The sequence below is a fragment of the Solanum dulcamara genome, chromosome 8 (genome assembly GCF_947179165.1).
Source record: "Solanum dulcamara chromosome 8, daSolDulc1.2, whole genome shotgun sequence".
Taxonomy (NCBI): Eukaryota; Viridiplantae; Streptophyta; class Magnoliopsida; order Solanales; family Solanaceae; genus Solanum; species Solanum dulcamara.
The window spans coordinates 73,438,030-73,451,581 of record NC_077244.1 but is presented as its reverse complement, the minus strand read 5'-3'; the positions used below and the strand labels follow the sequence as shown (position 1 = coordinate 73,451,581).

Genomic DNA, 13,552 nt, shown 5'->3' with positions numbered 1-13,552 from the left:
AAAGCCATCTGGTAATTGAAATTGGAGTAATTATTAGGGTAGTAATTATTAGCCTAGTAATTATATAGTCTAGTAACTACGATGATCTGTTTGTTTGTCACACTTTAATTTTAGTGTAATTATAATTGTTCTGTTTGGTTGCATAAGTGTAATTACAAGGTTATATAAATTTTAAAAAATAAAAGTTAATTTTCTAAATTTAAAATTTATATTAGACAAATAAGGATCTTTGTAAATGATATTAAATTAAATTTTAATTAAAAAACATATGTTCTTAACTATTCTTTACAAGGTTAAATTAAATTTTTAAGAAATAAAAGTTAATTTTCTAAATTTAAAATTTATATTAGACAAATAAGGATCTTTATAAATGATATAAAATTAAATGTTAATTATTAATAAACATATGTTCTTAACTAATATTATAAAAAAAATTATTTATATTTTTTAAATTGGTATATTTTAAATAATTTAATCAAATAAACTAAAATTATAAGATTTTTATGAACATCATGATATGTATGTTTGACATAAATATTAATGTTATAAATATAATGTCATAAAATTATTAAGACATTTAACAAAAAATAATTTATCAAGTTTAACTAAAAAATAAATGTTTTGCAACGTGAAATGTCAATTCAATAGTGCTAAAACAAATGAAATTGAAAATATGACATAAATCCTAAATTCAAAATAAAAAATTTAACATAATTCTATTATATCAAATTTTAACACAACGTATATAAATATGATTTTAAAAATTAGAATATAGTAAAAAAATTATTTTTAAAAAGAAATAAAATAATAAATAAATAAATATTATGAAAAATTGCATGGAATGAAAAAGCAAAGGTTGAGAATGAGAATGAAATGAAATATAATTAAAAAAATAAAAAATATTTATTTAGAAAATATATTAGAATAATAAAACATTTTTTTAAAAAAAAAATAGTAGAAATAAAAAATAAATTAAAATGAAAAAATATAAATATAAATAAAAGAAGAATTCTTTGCCCTTCCTTGGGAATTGAAAAGTGTAATTACTCCACTTCAATTACACTCAATTTTTCTCTTACTAAATAATTATTTGATCTACCAAACATGCCAAAAAATGTATTTACACCAAATTTTAATTACATTTTGGCTTTCCAAACATGCTCTTAGCGTAACTTTAACATGCTTGCAGTGGTTTTTTTCATATAAAGTAGTTTGGCATAATAGAAATAAATTATATTAGATTAACTGTACAATAAAATGATTTAAAAAACCTTTTCATGGAAAATTGTTATAAAGAAAATTGAATACATTTATGGTCAAAGTACTATGTACTTTTGTAGCCTTACATATGAAAGTGATAATTGTACTTGCTGCTCAAATACATATACAAACGCACTATCATCAATCAAGTGGAAGCAATTATATATCAAAAGCACAAAGTTTGACAATAAATAGAGGAAATCCAACTTCCATTAGTATCGTCTTAATTACAAACAGCATACATAGTACCCAAGGTCATTTCACACACCAACCCCCACAATACATAAACATAGGAAATGGCTATACCATAAAGCAATAAAACACCACAAGAGGAACAGACCAAATTCATCAATACATTGAACATGGTTTTGCCTTATTTAGTGATATTTCACAAGGGCAGATATAGATAGAAATTCATGAAATTATAAGACCCGACGAACATCAGAGCTCGGCCGTGAAAGCCCTAGGCGGGAACCATGGTAGCATGGGTATTGAGGCCATCAATCTCCTCCATGGGCTGAGGAGGTGTGACATCTAGATCATCAGGAGAACCAACAATGACATCCTTATTCTCTTCAACACTCAGACCAATGTCTTCAAAGATGAGAGCAGTCACTTCTTGGAACCTCACTTCAGCAAGTGAGACCTCAGCAAGAAGCCTCCAAGCATTTGCCTCAGTTGCACCCTCGTAATCCTCCTTCCTCTTTAAGACCATGTGTCCACTGATCTCCCAAACAGCAGGATTGACTTGGGTGTCGAGGAGTTCAGGGCTGACCTCTCCAAGAGCTTGTTTCTCTGCATAGCACTGTTCCAATCCACCAAAATACATATAAGTTAGAATAATGATCGATTAATCTCTAAAAGCAGCAGAGAAAAGAACATACAGATAGTTGGGAACTGTTAAACTAATTAAGGAATCCCACAGTAGTTGTAAGAATGTGGTTGCAAGAGTTATACCTGTGGGAGAAGGAATATCCTTTTTCCTGAATCGGAGATTAGGACATTGTAAGGGATGTTGTTCTCTTGCAGGCAAATGCAAGAATCTGAGACAACATTGCCCAAATCCTCCAAAGTATTTCCACCCTCAAAGACGAGACCTCGAACTGGGTAATTCAGCATCTCCGATATCTTCACTCCAGCATCAGTGACGGTTATCTTCTGAGTTGGGGCCTTCTCAATGGGGAATTGCACAGCCAAGAAATAAGCCTGAAGAGAGCAACAACAATGAAATTGAGTTCCTTCTTCGTCATGAAGCTCTCAGCAGTCAGCACTAGAGCAAACAAATAGAACTGATAATTCAAAAACCATGTCGATTATGGTAAATGTTGTATACTCTACCTGGAAGTGAAGATGGTTGATGGTAGCAAATGCACCCAAGCTGTTGTAACCCAATCGGAAGTATGGGTTTGCTGCTTCGGCAGCCATGTGCAGAGCAAGCAAGAAGCTTTCCCTGTCGATCCTCTGGGGAAGGCATTCAAGGACCTTAGGGATCAAAAGCACGTGTCCGTACTCAATGGGACTGACCTGTTGTATTGAGAACCAATATACTCATTAATCACTGGTTCTACTTACCAAAACAGGTCCAAAATATGTGCAAAACTAGATAAGAACATACATTGATGGCAACGACACTTGGAGATTTCTCAGGATCAATGGGCGCATCTGGGTAGAGCTGGACTTCATCTTCCTCACTTGCTTCAAACTGAAAGAGCAACTCTTCCTGTCCAACCTTAGTGAAGTTGAACTTGCTTCCATCAAAAGGCTGCAGCACCTTATCAACTCGAAATTCAGTTGGCCTCTTCTTGAGGTGCCTTCCCTCATTCAATTGAGCAACGAAACCATATTCTCCAGGAATCACCTATAACCATTTATTTTCAAATTAAATTGTCGGTCCACAAATGAAGTGTCCTTTGAATCAGTAAGCTTCTGAAGCAACAACTTGAAAGCAAGTGCTGAGCAATATCACAACACTCATTTCCAATTTTCCACAAACCGACAAAAAAACTAGTTCAATTTTCAACACTACTTGTGAACAATTTACTATGTTATAATAAGACATAAATGATTACATCTTCCTTAACCTTAGTCTATAAACATGAGAATGGTTCAACACTTTATAACACTAGCAGCTCATAAACAATAACCATGTTAACCTCCTTAATTCATTACCTGAATTTCCAGAATTACATGACCTTCTATCATTTCAAAATTTCCCTATTCACTTCCTGTTATTATAATACTCCCTCCGACCATGTTAGCTTGTCAACTATACTAAAAATAGATGTTCACTTTTACTTGTCGAGTTGAACAAATCAACAAATAATATACCATTTTATACCTATTTTACTTTAAGTACTATTCATTTCCCAACATTTAGATGACTTGATAATTAAGACTTAATATAATAAAATTACCATTTTATTTATTGCTTCGTAAGGGATGTGTCAATTCAAACATGAACAAGTAAACATAGATGGAGAGATTATTATCTTTCGAACAACTAGTAGTAATAACTTCAAATAGTCCCCTAGATAGATTTTGTCAAGCCAGCCTTTCTAAAGCAAGTCTATCAAACTGGTAATAACTAAAGAAGAACGTGTAGGCATCAACTAATACTAAAAGAGAACTTATCAATTACACTAATCAAAAGACAAAAGAGTAAAGCAAGAAAATACCTTGGTTTCGCAAGCAGTGACATCATAGCGAAAGAGGCCTTTCTGCTGACGATCTTCCCACTGCACATCAAAATTGACCAAAAGGTGAGTGATCAAATCAAAATATTTAAAACTTGGCAAATTTAAAATAACAAAATAGTAACCAAATATATCTTGATTTCCCTATTTTTAATGTTCGGATGAATAGTAATCAAATAAAGAAGCTTCGAACTTACTTCCCCAAGAAGAAGGGATTCCAGGAAGTCAACCGGAGGTTCCTTTGTTTCATCGGCAACAGATTTGCCGTGGCTCAAATTTTTGAAACCATACAGCGGCAGCTTTGAACCTTCAACAATCCAAACACATAACAACAAAATCAATATTCTGCTAAATCAACTAATAGATTAAAGCCCCAAAACCCAATTACAAACAAACTCAATCTCGGCGTATAAAGTACCTGGAAGGCAGCAGTTTCTGAGGCAATTCCGGCCACAGCCAGCACCACGAGCACCAATTTCATCAACATCATCCTTTTGGAAGTTAGAGACAAGTGTAGGAACCCTCTTAATCTTGAGCATCATTTTTAGTTCTTTTACTTCGATTAATCAAGAGAATACTAGATATTATAACCTTAATTGCTTAGAATATAATTGGGGGGGAAACTGTACGGAATAATCTAGAGATGTACGGTAAGTATAACTATATCTAGTAGGAGATGGAGAAGAAAGAACCGCCGCCGGCAAGGAAGAGGAGGTCGGAAGGACTACCACCTTCAGAGGGCAAAGCGCCACGTCCTCCGTGCGGCGCAGGGTTAGTGGCTGTTACACAACCCTTCCGTCGTACTGTCGGAACATGTAAAAGTGGTCGGCGGTTTACTTTGTGTATAGCCGTGATGTCTACAACTTGTTAACCTGGGATTTTACCCTCAAAACTACAATTACTTCAAAATTTCAGTCCCCCCAAAACTAAAATTCTATGATTGTTGTAATGGGGCCTCTGGTTTTCTTGATAGATTGCTACTATGGGAGAAAAAAGAAGAGAAATTTGGTGGTGGTGGTTGTTGATGATAAGGGAAAAGGAGAAGGTAGATATGGGTATTTATATAAAATGGGAAAAGGGATAATGAGAGATTGGAAAATTGTGGCTCTGGGTTTGCCAATGGATAATGGCGCTGCTCACTACTGAGTGAACCGATACTGTGGAAGATGTAAAACGGGGCTACGAGGCAGACAGCAAGGACCCTAACCTATATTCGATAGATTCTTAATTTAAACTCAAAACGAATTTTTAAGATTTAATATTATGACTAATTTTATAAAATAATAAATATAGTAAAATTAAAAAATTAATATAAGACGAAAGAAGGTAATATTTACTATGTATTATTATATAATTTTTTTAATAAGAGGGTGTAGATCAAAATTAACTGTTGATAAACAAAAAACGTCTGATAGCTCAAAATACTTTCCATGTATAGTATTACAATTTTCCATAATTTCAAGTAGCTAGGAATTGTGGTTGTGGTTTGTTAATGGGTAGAAGTTGAAATACTAGTGGGTCCTGACTATGCCAATGTATTTGGTCCCAAATTTGGAGATATGCAAACAATGATATTATATTATTTTTTGCGGTCCTCTTTTTATTTTGAATACTTTTTAATAAATTAAACATCGATCGCAAGTTATTTTCTGCTCTATTTTTTCTTTTATTTTGGGTGGTTCAAATTGATAATTCATTTTTTTTTTGTTTCGAATGGTTCAAACTAAATGAGAAAAGGTTGCACAACTTTTTCTACTGAATTAATGTCAAGGTTGCATAGAGGACTTCATTCTGCACGTGATCAAAAAGATTTATTTATTAAGGTGCTCAAAAAGATTATAAATTGCATCTTACATATCTAATTGATAGCTTCCAATGACCCAAATGCATTGTACTAATAAAATTGTTTGGATCTGGAAAAATATGACCACTTTCTCTAAACATTGTTCGGAGATTAAAGAGAAATTTCCCTAAAATAGAAATTGCAACTTTCGATTAAAATTGATGTCATATAATGGTGGTAAGGATATGTTGCGTGTAAACTTTTCTATCTTACAAAAAGTTTGATTGCTATTTTACGAGCTAATTTATTTTTATATCGATATAATAAAAGTGAAGAATTCACAATAATTGATGACTGTCATGAATAATTATATCAAAATGTGACGTGTAAATATTATTATAATTGCCCCTCGTTGTTTGTTTCCGAACTCCTTTATCAAGAAGTGTACTTGTAGCTTCTTGTACAAATTTCTCTCAAACATATTACTAATTCTCATGGTATGAGTTTATTAATTGTTAATAAATTGGTAAGAGTACCACTATGATAAATAACTCTTCTAGAAAGTTCATTAATATCTAAACGCCACAGTCCGTTTCCCGACTTTGCTCCTTTTGTCACTATTTTTCTTTTCGAAAAATGTAGTCCCTACCTTTAACGACTCATTAGGTCATTTTGATAACTGAAGCTTTTTATTTCATAAAAGATTCGTCCCGTAAAATTTTAATGAGTACTTTGGACTATTTAATAACTATAGTTGTTTAGTTAAGGGATAAATTTAAATAACTAAATTAATTAATGGGCTAAAATGATAATATATTTAATTTCATGTAGTACTTATTCTATATTTATTTAAAATAATTAGTAGGACTATAACTTTTAATACCTAATTAATTAGAAGAAAAAAAAAAGGAGGCGGAAGACTCACCTGCGGCGTCGAACACGAAAGGAAACTTTGAGGTAAAACTAAATTCTCTTAGCTTTAGGTTTGCCCAATAACTTACTGCTAACATAGAATGAATTGTAAACTTTAAGTTTTTTTTAGTAAATGGACAAAGTGGGAACAGTAAGGGTTGATAATAATGTAATGATGACTCAATCATTAGGTAATAATTATTGTTGAGATATTTAATGCCATGTGACCAGGAGGTCACGGGTTCAAGCCTTGGAAACAGCCTCTGGCAGAAATGCAAGGTAAGGCTGCGTACAACAGACCCTTGTGGTCGGGCCCTTCCCCGGACCCTGCGCATAGCGGGAGCTTAAGTGCACCGGGCTGCCCTTTTTTTTTTTTTTTATGTTTATTAGGTAGTTTCTCAACAATTACTTTGGGTCTAGCTAGCTACTGGTGTGCGGATTTCGTACAGTGTTATCACAACAATTTGATAAATTAAGGTTTTAGGTATTGGTTTTAATTTCAAATTTGTTTTTATAATTATCACAATATAATTAAATATAAGGTATATTGTATTATATAAACACCATTAGAGTTACATTATTTGGAGGAATTGAGATTTAGAAAATTGGTTATAGTATAAGGGTGTCTACAGATTTGCTTGCTTACGAATATTGTATACTTGTTAGATTGGAAACATCCTGAGGCATTGGGGAAAGGAAAAGCATTGGTGAATTATCTTGTTTGACTTTGATTCTTCGTTTGAGGTAGGTTATGATTTTATTCTATATCATAGATAGACTCTTAATAGTGATTGATATTCATTGAGTAATGTGTGAAGTTTACTACGCATTTAATTGTTGTGGTTTGGATGGTTGATATGTTGTTGTGATTGGTCTGAAATTCCGAGGCCATGAAATTCATAATCTTGAACTTGCCCTATCAAAAATGGTGTCTTGAATATAGAAGGCTTGGTGAAATACTATTAATGAAGTGGAATATAATAATAAAGAATGATAAAGTAATTATATCTGGATCGGGTGTCACGAGCCGACACGGTATATTTGGTTCGGGTGTCACGTTCCGACACGGTATATTTGGATCGAGTGTCACGTTCCGGCACGGTAATATTAAAAAAAATAAATTAAAATGACTTAATACTACTCAATCTCCAATAACTCATTTTCCAAAAAAGTGTGATATGGAGGCTTGAGTCCTCATGTGTGATCTTGATATTGTTGACTGGTTATGTAATTGTTTATTGGTTGCCACCTGTTAAGTGTTATGGTTGATTTCCCACTATTACTTTATATATATTAATTTCTATTTTGAATCGACCGATGATACCTACTCAGTACATGTTGTCCTGTACTGACCCCTACTTGTATCTTTTCTTGTTTTATTTTGTGGAGTGCACCGAGTGTCCAACCGACTTCGACTCGACTTCAACTTTAGTCAGTCTCAAGACCATCGGATTTCAGAGTGAGCTATCCTTCTAGCTCGTGATGGATTCTCTCGGTTATGGCATGGTGTCTTTAGTTTTCGGACACATTTTGTTATTTGTTTATTATGGTGTTTGATATTTTCAGACTTAGTTTTAGAATTTAGATGTCTTTCATGTGATAACTTTCAGATCTTGGGGAACATTACGTAATAGATTTTAGTGGCTTTTGTTATGTTTAACTTCAATAAAATTGAGCTTCCACATTATTGTCGTGGTTTATAAGTTGAATCGTTAATGTAAGTTGAGGTTTCTATCGTTGGTTCTTCCACCTAGGAGGTTAAGTGTGGGTGTCACTCATGGCCCAGTTTGGGTCGTGACACTACCATTAGTTGTCTATGGAGATCTGGGAGAATAGGAAATCCTGATGTATTTCCAACTCCAACTTGAATGATAGAGATGACGAATATAGAGCGGTTACCACTTGTAGGCTCCTTCACCAACTAGGCTCTGCAGTTGAAGACTATCATGCCTGTTTAATGAAACATTGGCTGGCTCTAACTACCTCGCAGAGCAAACAAAAGATCTCAAAATCGTTTTTTTTTTTTAAAAGGGAACTAAGGCAACTTTTAAGGGACATACTTGATAGGAATTTTTGATTCCTCTCTAATGATCTGAAATTTCTGTGAGGAGCTTTGTTCGAGAGGAAGCACTGACTCTTATCGAAATGGACCTTTTGGCCATCACAACATTACAATCAGCTTCTTACTTCTTTCCAGAAAGATTTTTTGCTTCTTAAGACTCCGTTTATGGCTAGGTAAAGTGAATAATTTTATCCTTTGAGAATAATAAAAAATGAACAGTGTTCAATTGGAACATTCAAATGTGACTAAATTGGTCCTAGTTACTCTTCGATACGGCTACATAAGCGCTCTAATTCCTGAATCGTTATTGCCTTGGCTTCTATGATCAATCCTTGTTTAGGTTTTGATCTGAGGCTATTTTCGAGGTTATGGAAACTCTTTAACGATAGAAAACTCCAACTTAAGCAGGAATTGGCTTGGTGTGCTCACTTGTAGGAAGATTCCCCGCTCTGCAGTCAAGTCCTTTTTGGCTTTCATCCCCAGGGAGACTGATTCTGACTATTTCAATTCGGAAGATTTTGTTCTCGGAACCACTTCTAAGGCTACCAAGCAATCAATCCTCCGCATTTCCACCCCCACCGAACTTAATTATCCGTTTGCTTTCTTATTTATATTTATTTATTATATATATACAAGATTCAAGTCGAATTTACTTAGGTAGAGTAAATCTATAAATAGAGTCAAATTAAACTATAGCGGATTTTAACTTAAAGTGGATGAGTTTAATTTTAAAAGTTAATAATATATGTGGACAATCATAATAATAAATTATATACTTTTTTAAAAAAAATGGAAAAAGTTAATAATTTTTGTGTTACTTTAAGAGGTATTTTTGATTAAAAAAATGAGTTGAGGTTATTTTTGAATCAATTTATGAATGAAGGATAATTGTGAATCAATTTTTATGAAATATTTTTTTCCCCTTTCGAAACTTATAATTTGAAGAAACTTTATGAATCTAAAAGGACCCGGAAAGTCAAGCTCTGTGTTTTGATGTCCGTATGATGACATATGTCCATTTGGTCACTGATCATGATTTAGAACCATGCATTTTTTTTAAATCAATTTTCATAGATTTATTATGCATTATGGCCACAAAAACTACACTAGTACTGTTTGTATGTAAAGAACGACATCTTTGATGATGATGTTCGCGAATAAATAAAAATTAGGAAAAAGGGTTACACGTGTCTTAGTTTTGCAAAAATATTTAGATATATTCTTTATTTGTTTAAAGTTTGGCTTATTTATGTCTTTGTCGTTCAATTTTTCGAATATGTATACCCCTATAAATGTTGCTTTGCTAGAGTTAATCAGTCCATTTTCCTTTTTCTTTTTTAAATAAAATTTGAAATTGCTACATAACTCATTAAAAATTCACTCTTTTTAACATTTCTTAATTATCCTAACCCAAAATCAAAATCCTAATTGTGGAGCATCTTAAGTAATTTTTTCTCTTCATCTTTGCTCATCTTCATTAAAACATCATGGCTATGTGTCCCTCGTATAATCAAGAAGTCACCGACATCCTTTGATGTTCCCAAAGGCCATTTTGGTGTTTATGTTGGGAAAAAGCAAAGGAATAGATTTGTGATACCAATATCATACTTGAGCCAACCATCATGTCAAGGCTTGCTAAATCAAGCAGAAAAAGAAATTGACTTCGATCATCTAATGAGTGGTGTCACAATTACCTACCCAAAAGACATTTTTATTGCCATACTTCTCAGTTTAGGATTTAAGACAATTTTTTCCTTTTTATAGGTCTCACAATTTTGTATACAAAACCAGGACATCAGTCTTGTACAGTTGATTAGTTAGAAGTGAGTCTTAGCACCACAAAGTTTGGTGTTGTTTTACTCACAAAGACAGTTAGGATTTTGATTTTGGATTAAAAGAGACTTTTTTTTTGGGTCAAATATAATTCGGATAGAATAATTGAGAGATATTAAAATAGTGAATTTAATAAAAATGTCATGTGGCAATTAATGGGTTATATGGCAATTTCAAATGTTATTTGTTTTTAAAAAAAATGGTCTGGTTATTTCCAGCAAAGCAACTAACGTTTATAGGGATATACATATTCGAAAAGTTGGACGGCGAGGACATGAATGAGACAAACTCCAAACGGATGGTATATCTAAAAAATTTCGCAAAGTTTAAGGGCATATATGACTTTTTTTCCTAAAAATTATTATACTTTGAATATAGGTAGTACCACTTTTTTTATTAATTGTTATGTTATAGTTGCTCTCATATTTTTTTCATAAGTATTTTAATTTATTGTACTTAAGTAAAAAAAAATTGAAAATAATCTCTCCATCTTCACAAAATAAAATAAAGTCTATGTACACTGTCATTTTCAAGTTCCACTTGTAAAATTACAATTATAATAGTTTGAATATAGTTTTAAATAATATTTTTTTCATAAGATATTAATTAATCATCATTTGAAATTAGATCTTTTTCCTGTATTTTAAAGATGGATCTCAAGAGTTGAAATTTATAATTTTTTTATAGCAAAATTAATATTATAATAATAAATTAATCTAAAATCAAGTATTTATAGATGTTAGTATAAGATTTAAACAAAGGAACAATTATTATGTACTTTGCTCCAAGCAATATCTCGGACGACTGCTTCGTTGAATTCTTTGAACTACTATTTTCAAAATATAATAAGCGAACACTTATGAAGAAAAAGAGTTAGCACCAAGATTTTTGATGGATCAATTTTTATATTAAAAAAAACGTTGATAACCAATAGACATTATTTGCAATAAAATGATTTTTTCAACTAAAAACAAAATATTCATCTGACATTGAAGATAATTTATGTCCATCGATGGCCTAATTCTAAACTAGATTTAATTTTCTTGCAATTATTTTATCCCATCGACAGGGAATCAAAATGTTTTTCTATGATTGTTGCCCTTCACCTAACCCCGTGTAATTTTGATGAAGATCAAAATAATTAATTAAATAAGACCGAATATTGAAAGATATTTTGTAGTCAATGAATGTATATATTTTTTCTTATTTATTTGTGTCTATATATATATATAAAGTTGGTAGTAAATATTTCGAAAAAATAATTGAGATATGTACAAAATAGTAGAGACACTGTAATTATCAAAGCAACTACTACTTAGTGTGTGACTTATTAAGTTTTTTAAGTGAAATGATGAGACTACAATTCATTGTCACATATAATTATAAATAAATATTTTATTAAATAGCAATTAATGAACTTTCAAGTGATGAAATCTAAACCCACATTATTGGAATAATGCAAACGAGAGGAATTATTAAAAAGTCACCACCAACAACAAAAAAAAATGTTGTCTAAATTATTTCTTCACTTTTATTTATTCAATTTTAACTTTATACTCTTCTTAAAATATAATAATTAGCATATGTATTTTACCATAATATTTATATTAATTAATAGATGTTTAGTTTTAATTTTGATAAAGGATTTGGCAAAATAAATAATTAAAGTTGAGGATAAAATAAAATAAAAATATTTTTTCTCTTAATATATTAAAAGTGATCACAAGTAAAAATGAACGGAGCGAGTACTTTATTTATATCATGTGCAAAATACCTGACATTTTGAGTAAAAAAAATATATAACAATGTTATGAGTAATTTCTATATTATTTAGAAATTTAGAAAATTATGCACACATTTAAGAAAAAATAGATAAAAGTGCACAAAGTCTAAAACAAACAGATAGATACGGTATCATATAACAATTACTGGTTTGATAATTTATTTATCATTATTTGCTTATAAAATAGCTTTATTAAATTGTTCGAAGAATTTAGAAATCTTTTTTGTCTAAAAGATATATTATTATTATTATTATTATTATTATTATTATTATTATTATTATTATTATTATTATTATTATTTGACGAACAAACGAAGAACTTGCTAGATCTTGTGAAAAACTTGCTGGTAAATTAACGTGAACATATTCTAGTTTATTCAAGAACATAAAAAATTCACTTTTTATCGATGATTGCTTATAAATATCTTTAAATGGTTTGATAATACAAAAAATATTGATACCCTATCATTTATCTCTGCAGTGTCACTCAAATTGCAAAATACATTAAACATGGTACGTTAGGAATATTTTTACATACAAAAGATTTTTACTCGTTTTAAACAGTAAAGTATAATTTTACAGCGAATGTATTCAAGTTGAACCATAACTTAAACTAAATTTTGAATATTCCAAAGATAAATTAAACTCATGTGGTCATCAACGTAACAACTGCATTTATAAATATGTTTCTTTTCACATTAATTAGCAAACTCGACAAAAAATAAAAATAAAATTGGAGTGTACCACTGCTTAGTATCAAGGGTAAAAATTATGTAAAATTAGGAAAAAAAAAAGAAGTCAAATCCATCGATGTCCCTCTAAAGTTGATGCCAACTTTCACTTATATACCTTAACTAGCCTTTGTTCATTTTAGACACCTTATATGGAGGTTCATTGTCTCATTTTGACATCATTTTTATATTCTAAAAACTAGCTTATGCGAGTGTATTAAATGTCTCCTACGTAGATAAATAAACAAATCGACATGTGACACGTAGTTTTTTAAATATTTTTTTTTTTTAAAAGCTCACTTTAAACTTTTTTCTCTCTCCAGAATATCCCACCCCACCCCCATTTTCTTCTTCTTCTTCGAGCGTTGTTTTTCTTTCTCTTTCTTTTGTGGTTTTCTTTTTCAAATCCACCAAAATCTATGTGTTTTTCTTGTGCCAATTTTTTTTTTCATTTTTTGTGTTACATTCTTGATTCCTCCTTTCTTGAAAATTAAT

At 31.1% G+C, this 13,552-nt stretch overlaps 1 protein-coding gene across 1 annotated transcript; it reads right to left on the bottom strand.

Annotated features, from left to right (window-relative positions):
* Positions 1 to 1,452: 1,452 nt before the first annotated feature.
* On the bottom strand, positions 1,453 to 5,096 carry LOC129898685 (GDP-L-galactose phosphorylase 1-like). Its single transcript, XM_055973312.1, has 7 exons — positions 4,372 to 5,096; positions 4,151 to 4,260; positions 3,936 to 3,995; positions 2,876 to 3,118; positions 2,599 to 2,784; positions 2,218 to 2,466; positions 1,453 to 2,065 (listed from the first exon to the last, which is right to left on the bottom strand). Exons 1-7 carry the CDS (start codon positions 4,493 to 4,495, stop codon positions 1,724 to 1,726), a joined length of 1,314 nt encoding a protein of 437 aa, XP_055829287.1. The 5' UTR covers positions 4,496 to 5,096; the 3' UTR covers positions 1,453 to 1,723.
* Positions 5,097 to 13,552: the final 8,456 nt, after the last annotated feature.